The sequence below is a fragment of the Equus asinus genome, chromosome 5 (genome assembly GCF_041296235.1).
Source record: "Equus asinus isolate D_3611 breed Donkey chromosome 5, EquAss-T2T_v2, whole genome shotgun sequence".
NCBI lineage: Eukaryota > Metazoa > Chordata > Mammalia > Perissodactyla > Equidae > Equus > Equus asinus.
The window spans coordinates 79,150,080-79,169,956 of record NC_091794.1 but is presented as its reverse complement, the minus strand read 5'-3'; the positions used below and the strand labels follow the sequence as shown (position 1 = coordinate 79,169,956).

The 19,877-nt window shown below is 45.1% G+C and overlaps 1 protein-coding gene across 32 annotated transcripts in view; it reads right to left on the bottom strand.

Moving 5' to 3' along the window:
• ERI3 (ERI1 exoribonuclease family member 3) overlaps positions 1-19,308 on the bottom strand; it is a 126,646-nt gene extending 107,338 nt beyond the window's left edge. For 6 of the 32 annotated variants that reach the window (XR_011503435.1, XM_044770622.2, XM_044770623.2 and 3 more), the window contains exons 1-3: positions 18,867-19,236; positions 16,789-16,864; positions 5,374-5,651 (exon numbers count right to left, since the gene is read on the bottom strand). Coding sequence is in view for 22 of the 32 variants with exons in the window: in XM_044770622.2 (XP_044626557.1) it covers positions 5,374-5,651; positions 16,789-16,864; positions 18,867-19,001 (489 nt within the window). In the remaining 10 variants the exon portion in view is untranslated. Of the gene's footprint in view, positions 1-5,373; positions 5,652-16,788; positions 17,011-18,866 lie in introns of those variants that run through there. The other 26 variants (XM_070510064.1, XM_070510070.1, XM_070510067.1 and 23 more) reach the window with 21 other exon arrangements.
• Between the last annotated feature and the right edge of the window lie 569 nt (positions 19,309-19,877).

Sequence of the window (19,877 nt, the reverse complement as noted above, 5' to 3'; positions counted from 1 at the left end):
AGCCCCCTCAAGCATTTTGTGCTCTGCTTATGGTGTTAACTTTAATGTCTTAACATATAACACCATCCGCACTAACACAAAATACTACACACGCCAGATGAGGCTGAGTTATAGTTGCTGTGGGAAGCATAACTTTGAATTTCCTGATTTTGGTGCATTTAATCTCAACCATAATGTTGCATTAACATCGGTTTTGCATTTCATTTCCCAGTTTAGAAGAATAGCGTCAGTGCCTTCGCCTGTCTGTACAGAAAAAAGTGCAGGCTGACAGGGACCACGGGCAGACGGACCACAACACAACAACCCAACAACTGGGCTCTCCCGCTAAAAAGCTGGGTCTGACCCCTCCCTCTTGGAGGAGCTGCTACCAGGACGAGTGAATGGGGAGGGAAGGGTGAGTTCTTTCCCTAGGGGACTGCCTTTCTGTCCACTTGGAGAGCACAGGAACGAAGAGCAGAGGGAAGGAAAGAAGGTACACAGAGAGCAAGAGCAAGGTGTATGTATCAGGTGGGCAGCAGGGGCAGGGGGAGCCTACCTTTCAGCCTTGAATGGAGGAGAAGGGAGTCAAAATCTGTATAGTTGAATTTGTAGGGATCTTAACCAATTTCCTGTGAAGTTTTCCAAAATGTCTCTCTCACAAAAGACTAATAAATGATGTGGCAACTTTAAGTTATACTGAAATCCCCCAAACGCCTCTCTTTTACATTATTCCTTCTCCTGTCACCATCAACCCCCACGCCCCCAACCCTTCCAAAACAACCCAGCATCTGGACAATTTTCTATAAAAGAGAAACTCCTTTACTCATAGTTCTAACTCAAAATGCAGATGGAGTCTCTTCAAGGTTTCCTAAAAAAAAAAGAACAAAAAAAGAAAAAGCCCCTGAGGACAAAGACCAACCACCAGAAAACCTCAACCCCAAAGGTCATTTTTCTCCAAAGTTATGGGCACTTGAATACAGATGAGAAGGAAAGCAGCCGGCAGAGCTGCTGCAGAGCAGTGAGAAAGACTGTACCCAGGAGCCTGATGGAGGCCAGAGGGAGCTCAGCGAGGGAGAGGAGGCGGCAGCCAGTTGGTCGGCTCCCCAGACGAGGAGAGCCGGGCTGCACCCTTCCTGGCCATCCGACAGCTGGGGTTACTTCCTCCTCCCCACGCACTGTGGCCTATACCTCATTTTCTTCACTTACATTTGCTTTGGTCTTTTCTGAACACTGAGGTGGTGAGAGAACTTGCCCCCAGGTTAAAGATGCACAATTAAAGATCCCACCAAAGCTTTCAGGCTGCTCCCCGGGCCTCGGGGTCACGACCACCATCGTTCGATGCACATCCACACCAAAAGGAGCAACATGAACTCCTGCTAGCTAGGGCAAAGGAGCCACATTCTCCCCCAAAAAAACCTACTTCTATATCAGGAAACATTTCCTATAGCAAGAAAGGAATTATATTCCTCAAATTTAGAGTCTCTAAAGTATTTTAAACCACCTAAATTAACATCTAAGTGCAAAAATGTTTTCAAATGAAAAATAGTCTCATATTCAACCAATACCTATCATGTTAATCTGAATCGAAACATGTAAAACAAAATGAGGGCAAACTCCAGAAAATAAAGGCCTATTACTGGCAAACCGACCACTCCAGTTTCACCTAGCTGAACAAAGTACAAAAATAAACAGCAAAAATGAAGACAAATGGAAAGTACAGGATATTTTACCATGTTTGTAACCAATATTGTTATTCACCCAAGTACAACAGAGCCTACACCTGCTAGTTTTTCACAGTGGCATTCCTTTAGGATAGTCCCAATAAGCTGACTCAAGGACTTCTGAAAACCAGAGACATATGAAAGGAATGAACCCCAGGACAAGCCTCCAGATAGGCCCTGACCCAAAACTTGTTCTGCGTCTTACACACCCAAGGGGTATGACACACCTCCACAAAAATCAGAAGTGTACTATGTAGGGGCCTCGAGTATTGAAAGCTCCTGGGAGCCAGGGAGGAGGGGAGCTGGGCTGGTTCTGATTCATGGTCCCAAGCCCATCCCCAGGAGGCATACGGACCTGGCTCACAAAGCATCTCTGTCAAGTGGACAGCCATCAAGCCATTCTGAGAGCACTAGGGGCGGCTGACCTAACTTGCACACCATATTCTTGTCCTTTTACTATCTCTTCTGGAAGTTCATTCTCATCCCAAATCTCAATCTTCCCTGCTTCCATTTAAATTCCTTTCTTTTTTGTCCTTATTAAAACGAAGAGCAAGTTATTACATCCTCTTTGAACAACTACTTCCCATATGATGAATTTATTTAGTTTGGACAAGAAATCAGTCACTAAAACCATATTCAATGTCTTTTCTTTCTTTCTAAGTCCTATTTTTGTGCCTCCAGTGATTTTTGTTCCTCTTATCCTGAGCTTTTCCAATTTCTCCACTGCCCTTGTTGACCAGAAGACCTAAATAGCACAAAGGCTCTAATGAGAACCTGACCTATGATGACCTCAGAGGAAGGACACTGTCTTATCTGGGACTGACAACTTCTCCAATCCATCTTCCAAATTTTCTCTGAATCCTATCAAGATCCTCCTACCTACAAACTTTAGGGAAGGTGTTTTTAAAAAGAGAGAGAGAGAGGCTTTAAGTTGCCACGAACAATAAGTCTTAAGTCCCTCCTGAGCTGCCCATCCCTTCCCTGAGAGTGGTCCAATGGGTAGTCCAACAGAGCTGTCTTGCCTCAAACTCACCTTCCTACCTGTTGATCACAGCATTGTAGAGGCTTAATGAAGTAGAGATGCATTACATTTATCACTTGCCCTAGATCCACTCAAATCCATCACTATGTCACAGCAAGAAGTTAGATTGATCTGACAGGATTTGCTCTTCTTCACAAACCCATGTAAGTTATTACTCAGTACCCTATGCTCTTCTAGCTGTTTGCTGATTGATTATCTGACGATCAGGTCAAGTATCTTCTCTGGAATCACAGTAAACTAACAGGTCTATAATTTCCAAGATCATTCGTATTCCCCTTTTAAAGATAAGCAAGACAGCAAATGCTTCTTCCTGAGTTCTCTAAAGCAGCAGCTAATGCTTTGCTAATAATGAACCAGGGCAGCCAATTCCTTAAGTGCCCTTGGAATCACATCAGCAGGGTTCATTGATTCTGGAGATAATCTTTAATCAGGCCCACATCCTGGTAAACAGCATGAAGCCCTACCTCAGCCTAGGTCTAGAAGGCCTTGGTGCCTAAGCCTGGGAAGGAGGTTGGATACAAGTGATTTAAATCTGTACTGCATTATGTCTTCAGCATTGCAATAAATAAACAAAAAGAACAAAAAATAAAAAGAACAATGCCCTTGAAAGAGAGATGCAAGGTGAAATTGGCAGACCAAATTGAGACATGAATCAGGCTTCACCTTCACCAACATTGACAGGACCCTCTGTAGGACAAGAGAACAGACCCGCATAATTACCTGAGCTTATAATCTAACTGAAAAGTTCAGACACATACATAGGCATGTGCCAGGAAGCAGAAAGCAGGAAATGACATAAAGAAGGTGCCAAGCAATCATGAGGGTATAGAAGAGGAATGAATCATATGCAACAGGGATGTGTTGGATTTTAAACAGGTCCCAATAGGGCCTACTCAGTGATTGAAATCTATATCAAGAAGGAAAATAATACGGCATATCAGGATATGGATCCCTGATTTCCAACCAGAGAGAATCTAGATAGCCAAAATTCCCACCCACCACCCAAGCACACGCACCCCAGAATCTCTAGCAGTTGTGAGACGCAGAGAAGAAGACTCTACAGCACAGGCAGGAGCAAGGGGCTGAGAAAGTACGTGTGGCTCAGGTAGCTCCCAAGCCATAGTCCCTTTCATCCAAAGCTCCTTCCTTCAGACATTCTCCTCATCCTGTTCCTGGCTTCCCAAGCCTCAGTAGGCCTGATTCCAATGTCCCAAAGGCAGACCACTACTTTAAGGGCAAATAGGAGAGGAGAAAGGGGAAGATAAAAGGGTTGTATTATCTGCTTTATGGAAAATAATCTACTATTCTGAAGATAGTCCCCCCCTTCTGGAAAAAAACCATGAGAAATGAACCCAGTTTACCTCTGAATGGACCCCACTCCCGGTCTCCCCAATACCTGATGCTACAGTCCTCTTTTCCCCCTCCTCTTTACTACTGAAAGCTGCTCCCAGAAGAATACGTCTATGCATCCCAAAATTACACACCTGATAACCCGGCCCCACAGGGAAGTTACAGTCTTAGAGCCAGGCATACTCAAGGCCCCCACACTACAATGCACTGCCAGATCAGTCCCCAATCATTCCCCTAAAGCAAATACCAGGCATGCCAATATCACCTAGCACAGGTGCCTCTCAGCCACTAATCCAAGCTTCCTAGTAGCACTACTTTAAAAGGTAAAAGGTCTCTGAATGCAGTTGGTGACTAAGAAAAAAACAAGCCCAGAAATTTTCCTTTCCAATAGACCAACAATGGTACTTGTTCAGGTTATCTAATGCTGCATTACAAATCATCCCAAAACTTAGCAACTTAAAACATCAATAATCATTTAGTATCTCTCACAGTGTCTGTGAGCCAGGAATTCAGGAGTGGCTCAGCAGCCAGTTTGGCTCAGGGTCTCTCCTGAGGTAGAAGTCAGATGTCTATTGAGGCTCTAGTTATCTGAAGGCTTGACTGGGCTTGGTGGATTCACTTCCAAGAGAGTGCCAAGAAACATGACTGGCAAGTCTGGTAGTGGCTTTTCGCTAAGAGCCTCAGTTCCTGTACACACGTGCCTCTCCACGGGGCTGCTTGAGTGTCCTCATAGCATGGCGGCTGGCTTCATCCAGAAAAAGTGATCCAAAAGAGCAATGCAGACTGCACTGCTTTTTATGACTTAGCCTCAAAAGTCACACAATGTCTCTTCCACTATATTCTATTGGTTACACAGGGCTAGCTCTGATTCAGTGTGGGAGGGAAGTGACCAAGGGTGTAAATATCAGGAGGCAAGGAGCACTGGCGCCATCATGGAGGCTGACTACCACAGTATTCCTTAAAAGAACATGCAGCAGGAGAAGGAGAAGGAAGGAAGGAAGGGATAGGAGAGAGGAAGAATGGGACAGAAGGAAATATTTTGATTCCCAAAAGCTGAGACCAGAGAGGAACAACGTGCCCAGTTCTCTCCAGAGACTTCTCAGGTCTACCTTACCCTAGCATGCCTGAACCAAGTCCTGCTTCCTAGGCAGGAACTCCAGATGAGTAACTAAAAGCCAGAAAGACATGGAAAAGTGCCTCTGGGTCCCAGGAAGCAAGACTCTTATCCTCCCTCCCTCCTTGCCCACCCCACCTTTTCTGAAGCAATGATGCAACAGTTACCTGAGGATGAATCTGTGGCTTGTCGCACGTGGCCTCAAAGTCCAGCACTAAAAAGTAGTGATACCTCTGGGGAGGGAAGGACACCATTGCCGCCATGGATGCGCCAAAGCCGTGGGCCGCCAGCTTTCTGGTGGATATGGAGCAGAACTCCGGAACACCACAGGGAGAAAATAAGTGGGAGCCCAGCACTTTTCTTGCTCTTGAAAGTAAATATGAAGAAAATCGAGCTGCTCCAGTCTGTAAAGGTGCTAGCATTGAACATCCAGAAGCATCTAAAACTTAGGGGAGGAAAGTTAAAAAAAAAAAAAAAAAAAGAACAGAGAGCCTGGGTTACTCCCCTCCCACTGTGGCCCTGTTCCATCTAGTCTTCGGGAATATTCACACAACATGAACCGCTCCCCAGTGTTTCTGGGCCCCTTTCCTGAATCATAGTATTCATTACTGAAGAGTTCAAGACCCTAATACTGGCTCCTGCAGCATCATGACAGCTCTGAGTCTCCCAAATCATTCTCAAAACAACATGCAACACTGGCCTTCATCTTTAAATGGAGCTCTAAAGCTCAAAAGAGAAAAGAGAGAAAAACACTGCGGTCACTTCTCAGGTGGCAATAGTTAACATTAAAGCTGAGGTTCCCAAAGTAACATGAGGTGACCCAGTTGCACAAACAGTTATGGGAGCTAAGTAGACTTAAGTAGACTCAGACAAACAGCAGAAAATGCCCAAGATGCTCTCCTCAGCTCTGAGATGAGCCATTTACCCCTGGCTTCCCTGTCAGTATCTTGACATCTCCACATACCCTTCTCCCTTCTCCCTTCTCCCAATGTGAAAGCGAATGGAGCCACGATATTCTGGTGATTCCCCAGCCCCCACACCAATAAGTGGCACCCTGGGGGAATGAATGAGGCCTGCAGACCACAGCTGGCAACAGCCTCAGGCCTTCCCATTTGCTGCCTTTAGACTCACTCTACTAGAGGCCCTGAATGACTGCGGGACTTTTTTAAATAGGGAAGAAAAAGAGAAAACCCAGATGTGGCAGTAATGGGAGCATTGCTAAAAGTCTAGTAAAGTTTTCTGAGTGAACATGTGCAAAAAAAACCCCAATCCAAATCACTTTTCAAGTTTCCTTTTAAATTTGCAGAATGCCTGCTTCTTAGAGGGCTAAGTAAATATAAAAATCAAAGCCTAAGTTTTACTCCCAAATAACTCAAGCTTCCTAAAAAAAAAAAAAGGCAGGAACAAAACAGAAATTCTGTGTTTTTCCCCCTTTTATACCCAACACTCAAATTCCCTCAAGTTTAATCCTCAAAGTCAAACAAGAAAATCTCACTGCTCAATACAGAAATGGCCACAGTTTATGCCTGCTGAAGCCCCATTTCAACAGAGCCAAAAGCTTGCCTCTGAAAGGCTGCAAATGGACACCAGCTCCCTCACGTTGGGTGGAGGAGATTGCAGCCTGGGAAGTCCAGAGCACACTCAGTGTGTGTGAGGCAATGAAGCCACTACCACCTGAGCGGACACAGGCAATGCCAACTATCACTTCCTGTCTCAGCTCTCCCGACTCACTGTACAAGCTATAGTAACTAGCCTGAGTATTTATTAGGATATATGCAAGTGTGGGTCCTCAATTTCCCCATCCTTATAGTGAGATTCCTTGGGGATTCAGTAGCGCTAAGACCAACAACTATTTTAAGTTCTTCATGGACCCTGCACAAGCACAGTGCTTGTTTTTACCATAGTTTTACAGCCTCTCCAAAGATGCAGCCAAAATTCCTCAGCCCAGGATAGACAAAGGGTGGCTTGAGTTTCATTATGGAATCTCTTGGAAAGGTTAATGGGCCAATATCCCTTTGAAAAGTGGAATCCAAAATAACTCTTCACATCACCCACTCCTGAACTGCACTGAAGACTCGCTGAGATGGGAGACCCCTGTCTGCCCAGATTACGCATTCTAGTTTGGACCCAAAGTCCCTCAGGGCCTTAGAACTCCTCTGTAATGCCTTGGAGTTAGGCAGTGCATAAGGATTTTTGAAAGTCTTACTGCTCTCCAACATGTATAAACAGTGTATAAAGTGTATATAGAGTCAATCAGACATCGTCTGCCCAATACTACAGGCAATTAAGCACTGTGATTAAGGAGGGCTTCCAGGTTTGAATCCTGGCTTTGCCAATTATTTGCCATGACACCCTAGGCAAGCTCTGTTCTTTAATTCCTCATCTGTAAAATGACAATAATAATAGTGCCTACTCCTTAAATGAGAATGAAATGAGAGAACACACGTAAAGCTCTAAGAGCAGTGTCTGGCATATAAGGGCTCAAGAATATTAGCTATTATTACTACTGCTATCCTATTGGGCTATGCCCACCTGGCCAAGCCTGGATCCCGATCCTTTGGGCCTATAAATCCAACTAATACATAAGACAACCTCAAAGAGTACATCAATGTCTCCTGCATCCCTAGAATGTTCTGCACCTCCCATATAGCAAACTATATATATCCTATCCCCTCCCATGGACAAATACATTGATGGCCTGAGGTCTTCTTACCTGCAGGCCTTGCTTTCTCACCTGATTTCAACCAAACAAGAAGATTCTGCTGTAGGAAGTCTTGCAAACAGACATTAGGAGACCAGGCCTCCACATGTCAGTAGTCAATGCATTCCATACTTCTCTTACCTCTAACAACTGAGTTTAACTCAAGTCAAGAAACAGAGACCGGCTCTTCCTCTTCCCTTCCTGAAAAATCCAGTCTAGTGGCTTTAGAGCCATTAAGGCAGAGAAAGATAGGTGTCTACACCAGTTGGAGTGGGGGAAGCCAGAAGCGTTTCGGGGGGAGTATCAGAGTCCAAGCAGGATGAGGAGGGCATCCATACAGAGACAGGAAGGTGTGATGTAGCAAGTCAGAGCCCAAATGGGGTTGCAGAGGGCATCCACATGTGTGGGGGCAGAGTGTGACGTGGGGAGTCATGGGCAAGGTAAAACAGGCACCCAAGAGAGGGAAAGGGCAGTGGCAACAATGAGAGATTAGTTACACACAGAGGGACTGATCAAAAAAGAGCATATATTAAGGGTAATGCGAACTAGGTTTCTCACAGAGGATGGAATTAAAATATGGAAAGAGAAAAAATCTGTGGTGTTGGATTGGAATTGGAAGTTAACAGTGTGAACCCATGGTTTCTGATATATATAATATATAAAAATAAAGCTGGATGTAAACGTGAGTACGATACATTGTAAATATGAGCATGATATACGTATACGCAGATATATATACACACATGCATATATTCTAGCTCTGTCTACTGAAGGGTCAGGGAGCAGCAATGCTCCAATAACAAGGAGCACATCTAGCACCCAGTTGCCTTCTAAATAACATTCTCCACTGAAAGAACTACAGCTCTTTGGAGAAATGGCTGATTCCAGGGCTGTCGCAGGGTAAGTACAAGATGAGCCTAGAGTATCTTTTCGTTCCAGAAAGCAAGGAAATACTCAAAGAATGATGGGAAGATATCAAAAGGATGCAGAAGCCAGCTTGAAGAGGCTCGCTCTGCCAAACAAATAATGATATTAATGGATTATAATGTACTGAATAAAAAAAGGAAACCATGAGTCCATAAAGATACAAATAAATAAATAAAATTAAAGTTTGATAAGGGATAGTCACATAGTTTCAAAGTATCTCTCCACAGAATGCTTATGAATTATAACAGGGAGTCAGTTCACAATGCAGAAGGCTGGCAGATAACACCTTAACAAGTGATCAAAATGAACATCACCAATAACGGGATAAATCAAAATCGTGCACCACATGATAGGATGCAATGAGAACAATGCATCATTTCTGTGATATTCCTGTTGAAGATGTACACCCTGAAACTAATCATGAGAAAATATCAGACAAACCCTAATGAGGGAAAGTCTATACAATAACCAGCCTGTGATCTTCAAAAGTATCAAGGTCATGAACATCACGAAACATTTACTGAGGAAAGTCTAAAAGAGATTAAAGAGACTTGATAACTAAATGCAACACATGATTCTGAACTGGATCATTTTGCTACAAAGAACAATACTGGGACAACTGGAAAACTTGAATGGGGTTTGAGGCTTAGATGGAGATAACATATCAATGTGAATTTCCTGGTTTTGATGGTTGTATTGTGGTTAGGTAGGAAAATGTCCTTGCATGTAGAAAACACGCGCAAACTATTCAGGGTGATGGAGCGTTAAGTTGGCAACTTAACTCTCAAATGGTTCCAGAAAGAAGTTCTTTGTACTGTACCTCCAACTTTTATGTCAGTTTGGCCTATTTCAAACTTTTTAAAAATCCATATGCAACGTGGATTTTAAAGAGAAACAGAGAATAGATAGCACGTGAGAGAGCAATCTCCTCATACCGCACACCGAAGGGAGGCAGGGAGGCTGGCAAAAGCCAGCCCTCATAGCATGGAGTTTCCATCATAAGCACCCCCACTCATGCCCCCTCAGTGGGCACTCCTGCCACCATAGGAGACTTCTCAGGAAACACCCCTGCACTCCCTGCGGAGGCATCCTACCACCCTCGTCCCCTCTAGCACCTTAGGGATTTCCCTTTTCTATTAATGTCTTCATACTTTAGTCACAAGTTTGCAGAATATAAGTATATAACTTATATTATCAGCTGGGACTTTGAGTATCTAGTTGAGGGGCAGAACTCAAAAGAAACAGTCTATGATTCTGTGTATTTCTGCACACTCTCTTTCATCAGAGACCAAGATTTATAGACACTTATTCTCAGACACCCTTTTCCTTCTCCTAGCAAATTAAAGGTAATAAGTAACCTATGGCAAGGAGGAAAATGAATGATTCTCTCCTCAAAATGAAGGAACCAGCCCCCCAGTGGGGACAAGGGAGGGGTAAACAGAGACTACCACAGGGCCAGCCCGATTTGGAGAAACAGGCCTGGGCCAAAGCCCCTGGAGGATGGTTTCTGTGCAGACTATTTACACAACAGACACCAATGGCTCCTCTGCAGCCATTACTGTCGGTCAGGTAAATAACGCATGTGCCAAAACACACATTTAATGAGGGAAATAATATGCCTTTATAAAAAGCTTCAATCTGTATTTACCTGAGAGACCAGAGAAGCACCAAATCACCAGATTAGTGGAACCACAGAGGAGTCATTCTGGTGTCTTGGGTAAATAGACATTTTATAGCCTTCCATTACTGGAGGGGGGAAGGGAGGGCAAAGGGAGGGGGCCATCCTTTAATATCCACATACACAGGCCAGGGGAGCCTGGGGGATGGGAAAGAAGAGAAGCCCATCATGAAATACAGGGTCTACTCCCACCCCATCTCCCCAGCCACATATACTTGGAATCTCTGGGGAGGATAAGGGTTTCTACCATGTCTGGATTCAATCCATTCCATTTAAAGCCAGATTGGGAGGCAGCGGGACATTCTAGAGAAACTCCAAGGCACCAGAGACAGGTTCTGAGTCAAGCTGACTAGAAGCATTGAGACAGCTACAGCTTCCCCAGTGCCCAGTCCTGAGGCAAGCCCCTGTCCCAATCTGACCCATAGTATCACAAGTGCACCTGAGTTACAGAGGCATTAACAGAGAACGCGGTTAATACCTGTCTGGAACTCACCCAGGCACAGGCTCTGTGCTAGGCAGCTAAAAATAGCCTGGGAAAAATACAAACTGCAGGCCTTCAAAAGTCATAATCTTCAACCTCATGAATGCATCCTTACTGCCAGACCACTTCCTCTGAAAATCACACTGTCAAAGGTGAAAGAAAACCTAAGAGGAGACACAGTCCAACCAGCCAGGGAAAATGAGCCCCAGGAAGAGAAAAGAACTGCCCAAGGCCCATGTAGCAAGTAAGAGTAAGAACAGAACCCAGGGCTCCTGACCCCAGACCAGGCCACTGCCCAACACAAGGAGGAGCCTGACCACCCAACCCTCAAGCTTCTCTGCAGTCTCACAATGGAGGCCAGGAGCCCGAGGGCTTGGTCTAGTCTGCTGAAGGCTAGAGGTTGAGATAAACAAAGCTTGACATGCCCTGCAACCTCTATGCAACTTCCTGATAGCCCCAAAGTGGAATGGAAGCAGGAACTCTAAAGCTGGGTGTTCACCTCAGCAAAAAAGCTCCTCTCTACAACCTATCACTTCCTTGGCCTGTAGGCTTCAGCTGCTTCTGCTCCAAGGCAGGGCTAGGGAGAGCTTGTCCAACATCAGAAGCAGCTGCTAAACCGAAACTACCAGTAGAGCCAAAGTCACTGAAGACCTTCAGGAACACCAAATCCTGATAGCAACACCACAGGCCACAGCAGGCTCACTCTCCCCTTCAATGAGCCTGTCTCAACAGCTCAAGGCAGCACACAAAAAGAAGTGACTGTGATTTGCCTGCCTTTTGCTAACCCATCAGCCACACCCAGGAACTTTGGCAAACTCCACCAAAGGGCCAAAGCTGGGAAACATCTCTTTGCAAAGTCCTGCAAGTCAGTTTTCAGGGGGAAAGTCTCGTGTGAGTCACACAAGATGGGGCAAAGGCTTGTTTCCTAACACACGATAAACAGGATAGAAAGGAAGGGAGGGCAGGGTATGGTACTCTCATCCCTTTAAGCACCTCCCACACTTGTAGACAGCATCTAACCCCAGAGGAGAGGTACCCAGAACCTCCTATACCCCTGCTTCCAAGATGGAACTGGTACAGAAACAAGGAGTCATACAGCCGAGTTCTTAAAACGCTGGTATTAGAAAAGTCAAGCTTCAAATCCTGACTTCATCACATATTCTTTGTAATAATAGCTATAACAATACCTATCTCTTTGGTGTTCAATTCAACTATACAACGTATATCAAGTACTTTGCACAATACTAAGTGCTCAATAAAAGGGAGCTATCATTAGTACATGGAAAAGAGGAAAGACCATTTTCTGAAAATCTACTATATACCAGGCACTGTATTAGTGATTTACATATTTACATATTTCATCTCACTTAATCCACATGAGAAGACTAAGGCTCAGAGGCACTCGGCTCTTCGGGGTCCTGTTCTCCGCTCCAGTGTTTGAGAGCCCACATTTCTCCACTTGATGATTCTCCCATCAGCCAGGGGCTAATGGTACATATCAACTTCAGTTTTCTTTTGAGGTAAGGTGGGACTTTAACTAAAAGTAACTCAACCACCAGCAATAATTAAGTCTGTCCAAATCAACCAAATTTGGTTTTCATAATAAATTTTTTATACTTTAACAAGAAAAACTAATTGCAGCCCTGGGTACAAAAAGCAGAAACAGGAAGGGGTCCTTTGGATTAAAACAACTACAACCCAAGTCAAAGCCTCTTCTCAAACACAATTCCAGAGGAGCAGATCTTCCCATCTCACAGAGCAGAGAAAGCGGCAGGAGGCAGGGTGACATCCAGCCCTTGCTCAGGTCCCCAAATGTAATGTTTCCTTTTACGAATCTGTGCCTTGGCAAATGCTACTCCTCGTTTTGGAATGTACTTCCATTCTTACCAGGCAAATTATTGCTGTTTCTTCGAAATCCAGCTCAAATTCCTCTTTTTAGCAGCTTTCTCTGACCCTCCATCATAAAGTTAATTGCTTAAGTGAGATCCAGTGGCACAGTTTATTCCTCTTTCATAACTTTTATCTCACTATATTGTAAGATCGTAGTTATGTTTCTCTTCCTACCAGTAATTTTTAGGGAATTAGGTGAGAAGGATGGAAGATAGGAGGTGTGTGTGTGCGTGCGCACACAAGTGTGTAAAAAAGCATATTTGACGTAATAATTTCTTGGACTTGCTTCTTTGTCAGACTCTAATGCATTTTAAACTTTCAAGTAGCAGTAAAGAAAAGCATAAGATTAGTTTTTTTCATCGAAATAGGGCAAGAGTTTAAAAAGTCTGAGAAATACTGAGCTAGACATAGATCTTTAAGGGCAAGGACCACGTTTTATTCATTTCTTTATACCTGGCACCCAGCACAGGGCTAGGCACAAAGTGTGAGTAAATGTTTGCTGAATGAATTAATATGCCCACAGTCATGATGTCAATTGCTCTGGAATCAGAACAGGTTAGAACAGAGCAGGGCCTGAGTACCAAGCAAAGCTTCTTTTCTTTCTTCCTCTCTTCCTCGTCCTAGCCCACCCCATTCTGTCCTCCCCGGTTGAAGAGAGAGAGAGAAAGAAGAGCACGCATTGCCTTGGTGCCAGAATACTATTAAAAGGATTAATTTAGGGACCGGTGTTTGGACTGTCACATCCAATCACTACCCACAGATCTACAGCTTCCCAAATCAAGCTCATGCAAAGAAGAATCAATTGCAAGGACACAGAGGGTCTGAACAGGCATACTAATGGCCTCCTGAGGTGCCAGCGGCCAGCTCTGACACTCCCATAAATTATCCGCCTTTTGATTTTACCTGTAGCTGTGGGGCACAAGGCACAATTTTGAACATATCAAAGCAATCTCTTGTAACCCAAGGCTCCCCCAAGAATGTCCCCAAAGGAGGACGGGCTAAAAACAATGACCCAAAGGGAATCTGCTTCCCCACAGGCCTGTTCCTAGCAGTCATCAATTAAAACCCAACAGGACCAAGTGGATACAGTGGGACCCAAACCAAGCCTAGCAGACCTAGACAAGGCATACATCAGAGAGCAGTTCTGCAATGACTACACATCTCTCACTCAAAGGAAGAGAAATCACAGCAATAAACTAACACAATTTCATCTGGAGGTAAATCTGCACTAGCTCTGACAGTACCTCACAGCACGACCTCCAGCAACACACTTAACCTTCCTGGGCCTCAGTTTCCTCACAGGGGTAGCAAGAACAATAATGCTGACCACCTGACCCACTTCCCAGAGTAGTGGCGAAAAGTAATACAAAACATTTGAGAGGCACTTTACAAAGATACAGGGCCACGGGGTGGCAACACTAATAAATGACCCCGACAGACAGGGAGAAACGACTGGTCACACTTCGGTGAATTTCTTTCGGGTAGCTGCTCACTCAAATCGCTTCACTGATGGGGTTGGGGCTAAGGTCCACCCTGAAGAAAGTTCTGGGATTCTGAATGGGACTCTTGCTGTTTGAAAATTGTCCATTATGAAGAGGGGTGCCTTGCTTTAGTTGTAACTTCCTCCTGTCTGAAAATTGTCCATTATGAAAAGGGATGCCTTGCTTTATTTGTAACTTCCTCCTGTCTGCTGGCTGCCTCTGCCAGGGACTATGTTTCTATTATATGACCACAGTGACAACTGTAAGAACCCAAAACATACTAAGTAAGCCAAAGGTCAACTCACTCAATTGCTGGCTGCTTTTTTAAAAATTATTAATAGTGTGAAACACTATTAGTAAGAAAAGTTAAAGACACTGTGCATAGAGCTTTACATACATTATCTCATTAAATCCTTTGACCAACCTCATTAAGTCCCATTATCTCCATTTTACAGACAGGAAAGATAAACTCAGAGAAGCCACTTGCCCAAGGTCACACAAACAGTGTTATCAGAAACCTACAGGCTTCCCTTCAGCAATACAAGTACACTGGGGCTTGCAGGAGGAAGACAATTCATCGGATACTCAACAAATACTTTCTTTAGTCCCTGCGCCTGACACATACCATCAGACCTGAACTAGGAAACATTCCCCAAACCAGAAAAAGGTCATCAGTTTGCTACAAGCAAGGAAAGACTGAGTAGGGCATATATAGAGAGGACAATTCCTTGGAAAGCTTAGGAAAATGGGTTCTCCTCCATGTGTGGATAGTTCAAGAAGTTCAAAGCAACTGACATTAAGCTTTGAGCCCCAAGACCAGGAACCCTACCAGGGCTCCATTTATTCCCCACTTCTTTCAACAGAAAAGAGTTCCCGAAACCCTTCATTCATCCTACACCAACTTTCCCTTCCTACATCTTTTCTAGTCTATGAAATAGGAGCTGGGATTGCCAACAACTTTTGGTAGACATCTTTTAAGCTCCAGATGGCCAGGAAATTAGTAAAGAGAATCAATATACACATATATGCAAAGATTCAGTTATACTCAATTTTTAAGTGTCAAAATACTGCCTCAAAGGCAGAAATATAAAATACTACCCATGTAACTCCCACAGCCTCCTTACTGTTCTCTGCCTCCAGTATTGGCCCCATTCAACCCATTCTTAAATAGTGGAATCAGAGCAAACTTTCTAAAACACAAATCTAGCATCAGTCCATTGCTTAAAACCTTTCAATGGCTTCTTACTGCTCTTATGATAGTCTGATCCAGGGCTTGGCAAACTATGGTCCACAGGCCAAATCCAGCTATTACCTGTTTTTATAAAGTTTTATTGGAACATAGCCATGCTCATTCATTTTCATACCATGGCTACTTTCATGCTATAACAGCAGAGTTGAGTAGAGTTGAATAGTTGTGACAGAAACTCACAAAGCCTAAATATTTAGTACCCGGTCCTGTACAGAAAAAGTTTGCCAACATACTCTAATTTTCTTTCCAACCACCATCTACTCCTAAAAGCTTATACGGCCCTGGCCTCTGCTTACCTTTTTTGCTTCATTTCTCACCATGCTCTCCCACCCCCTGCCCACTGAGTACTCTATGTTTCAATCACTGAACTTCAGTTTCTCAAACTCAACAAAGCTCTGACCTTCACACTTGATCCCTCATGTCTTCATCTAATTCTAGACGAGGAGGTTACTTCCTCTGAGAGCCTTCTCTCAGCCCACCAGTCTAGGTTGGGGACTCTTCTGAGTACTCCCAAAGCACCTATACTTACCTTATTATAGCACTCTCAGAGCGTATCATAACTGCTTCTTTACTCTATTGGTCTCTCCCATGAATCTGGAAACTCTTTGGTGTCAGGGACAGCGGCTATCTTGTTCACACAATCCCAGGACCTAGCAAAGCGCCTGCCTTCTAGTTATTGAACAAACAGCCTCTAAGATCCTGGATATCAATCATCAGAGTCCACCTTTTTAGCCAGCCCCAATCCTTGTAAAATGGAGATAGGCTGGGATTAACCATCCACCCAACAGTGACCCACAAGCCAAGATCCCAAAGGCCTTGGTCAAATGCATTATCAAAAGTCAAATGATTGTGTTCCTCCTATTGTCTTAAGATGTCTATTTCTCAGGATAAAGGATTATTCCGGCTCTATTCAACCTTCCTTAACCTAAAGTACCTGCTCATGCAATGCCCACAAAGAAATCACGACAGAACTTGAGAGTCGGGATCCCCCACCTCCAACTCTCATCACTTACAGACTTTGGGTAAGTTTCAGTAGTCTTTAAGCATACAGTGTCTTATCAGAAAAAGGTATAGAACAATACAAACTCCACCAGCCCCCACCACCCACCTGCTAAGCCCAAATACTCGTAAGGAAGAAGTCAAGCCAAACTTGACCATGCAACAAGGATTCTCACCTCTCCTTACTTCGAAGATGCCAAGACTGGCAGCTGGGGATGCTGAAGGTTCTGTGAGAGCTGGAAAGCCCCAATGCTGTGGATAAATACACATCTCTGCAACAAGTCTACTTCAATATAAAGGATCAAATCCCCAAGGGGGCTGCTGTTTGAAACAATTTAAGGACCACACTATACTTCAAACTCCTAAACTCAAACTACTTTGGGATAACAACTATCTACGTGGAAGGACAGTGCCCCTACAGAGCTTTCAGAAGTTACGAGTACTACATATTTTAGAATAATAAATTTTATGTTCCCTAGTAGCATACTTTTCTTTTTAAGGAGGCTTCTCACCTAGAAACACTAAACATTTACAGTATCTGAGCTTGGACTGACAAAGATGACCATGAAGTGGCGGCTCTCTGAATAATCTCAGAATCCTAGTCTACACTGGTAGGACTGACAATATTCAGAACTCAGGAACTGAGGCCAGGTTTGAGGGACGGCTTGGTTGCCACAAACTCACAAGACATACTGCAAATGGCCACACAGACCAGGAAACACTTGCAGGATACTTCAGGTCTGCCTCAAGTTCTAAGAAAGTCAAGGTAACCAAATGCCAAGTCAAATCACCAGTGGACACCTGTCATATTTACCACCTAATTCAGATCTTCCGAAGGACTAGAAGTTGCAGAGGTGCCCTTGTAAGCTAACAATGCCCTTTGCACAAAGAAACGCCTAGGTTTGGAACCAACCTATTCCTGTCTACCACTCTACACATTTAAAACTTTATTCTACTCAGATCCCCTGGGAAAATGACACCAACTTACCCCACCACAAAGAAAACACTTTTCAAAATGAAAGGGAATAAAAGCACTTTTATTTGGAAATTTCAAGTCGGAAGGAAAGCTCTCAGCCAAGCTCTGTGACCTAGCTAGCCGATTATTTACAGGATCTTTGGGCAGGAATTGTTAATGAGCTTTTAATTTGGAGTGCTTAAGTTGCCAAAGTGCTCTGAGCTCCAGTGAAGCACCACAGAATCCATAAAGGAAACCTTATCAATCACTTCCCGGCAGCTCCCTTCCCCCACCCACGTCTCTGATGAAAGGCAGCCAAGTGGGTTTCTAACCAAGATCACAGACACACACATTAGTGGAGTCACACTCCACATCCCTGTTTATAAATTGGCTTTTAAATGGTAGGGGATTCAGGTATAATATACTTAAGCTACAGGCACAAACCCACTAAAACAAGGCATGCTGTGTATGATAAAGTCAGAATAAAGCAGAATTTGATGAAGCCAATTTCTGGTAGAAACTCTACAATCAAAAATCATTCGGCCAATCACAACCTACTACAGTTCAAACAGTGTTACAGTCTTTAGCCAATGGAATTCGTGGATTTTTGCCCTTCAGTTGGGAGACTGATAAAATGTCTGACAAGCGCTAATACCATAGGAAGTGGACAGAGACCTAGAGCAGAGGCAATGATAGGCACTATCAGTTTGCAAAATCCAGCCCTACGGACAAAATCCAAAGCCCCAATGAGGGGCCACATTCACCATCTTTCAAGTCAGCAAGAAGCAGTTACATTTTGCAAGAATTCGCAGTCAAGCCCCAATCCAAGTTCATGCCGCTTTGTTTTAAGAAAACACCTGTTGCTGGAACATTTGAAGGAAAAGCAAACAGAAAGCTAGTCAAGTCAGGCCCCTGACTCCTCCTTCCTCGTCACTACTATCACCGCTACAGATTTACAAACAGGTAAACGGCTAACCTTGTGTGTAGGTGTGTGTGTTAGGGAGAGGGGAAGGGGGATTTTCTATCCACCTCCTTGCTGAGTTTCTATCCTCTCTGGTCAAACCTCTCTTCCTCTTCCCTAGTAATCCCAGGTAGGAAGTCAGCACCCTTAATCACCTCACCCGGTCTGTCTTGCAAAGCCCTGCCCCAGTCCCTCTCCGCCAGAACGTTACTCAGTAGATCACGCATCCAGGGTGAGCACATGGGCCACCCCAGGCTGCACAAACTGTGCGCGCCACGACCCTCACCCCGCATGCATTAACCAGGGCCCAATCTGGGGAGGCGCTCCCCATCACCCACCCCGGGGTGTTGCCCCCAACTCGGACCCATCCAAGTCCAGGGGAGAGTAAGAGGAGGGGCAGGGGGCCAGGAGACCAGCCCTCCTTCCCAGGGCCGCCCCCGCCCCCCGTCAGCGGCGGGAGAGGCTGTCGCCATGGCAACGCCCCCTCCTCGGGGCCAGCGCGGCAGGCTCCCTCCAAGTGCAGGCCCCGACGTTTCCCTCGGCCTCAGCAGGCGCTCGGGGCAGTTTACGGCGACCGGCGCGGCCCGCGCCGACTGCGGCGTCGGCCAGGCAGAGGCAGGGCCAGCTCGGCCCGCTCCCCACCGCCCGTTCCCGGCCGCCTCAACAGCGGCAGCCAGCACCACGAGTCCACAACACACCGACTCACCTCCGCGCACTCTGACCCCGGCCGACGCGACGGACGGGCGGGCACGCTGGCCAACCGCTGAGCTCGCCGCCGGCTCCTCCAACCAATGGGCTGCAGGGGGGCGGGGTTTCTTCTCCCCAAATGCTCCCTCTCCCGCCGACATGCGCGCTAAGGTGCATCAAGATGGTGACTCCCCGCGGCCGGCCTTATGGGACTTGTAGTTTTGAGGTTGCACGTACTCAGAAGAGAGTGAAGGTGGGGCTTACTTCTCAGCAAGGAAAGAAATTTTTAATAAAACGGGAACTTTCTAAGGCCTAGAGCGACCCAGGTTTTCCCATCTGCCAATATACCCAAAAGGTGAGTATAGGCTTTTAGGGTGACATATTTAGATGACACCTTCTCTGGATTCGTCCATTCAACAAGTCATTGTTATCATCTACTGGCTGAGGTGGTCCTAGAGGAGACCTGAGAGGAGGGGCATTTTAGGCTAAGAAGAAAATGCTTTTCTTCTGAAGGGGCTTCCTAAGGAAGAAGGAACTTCAGGGTTAAAAGGATTCTGGCCTCAGCCGTGGGGAGCTTCCACAGTCATTTTCTTCAGTCAGCTGGAGAGAATGCTGGCCAAGCCCAGAGGTGTGTTTCTTCATCTTGGTTACGGCTCCCTGCG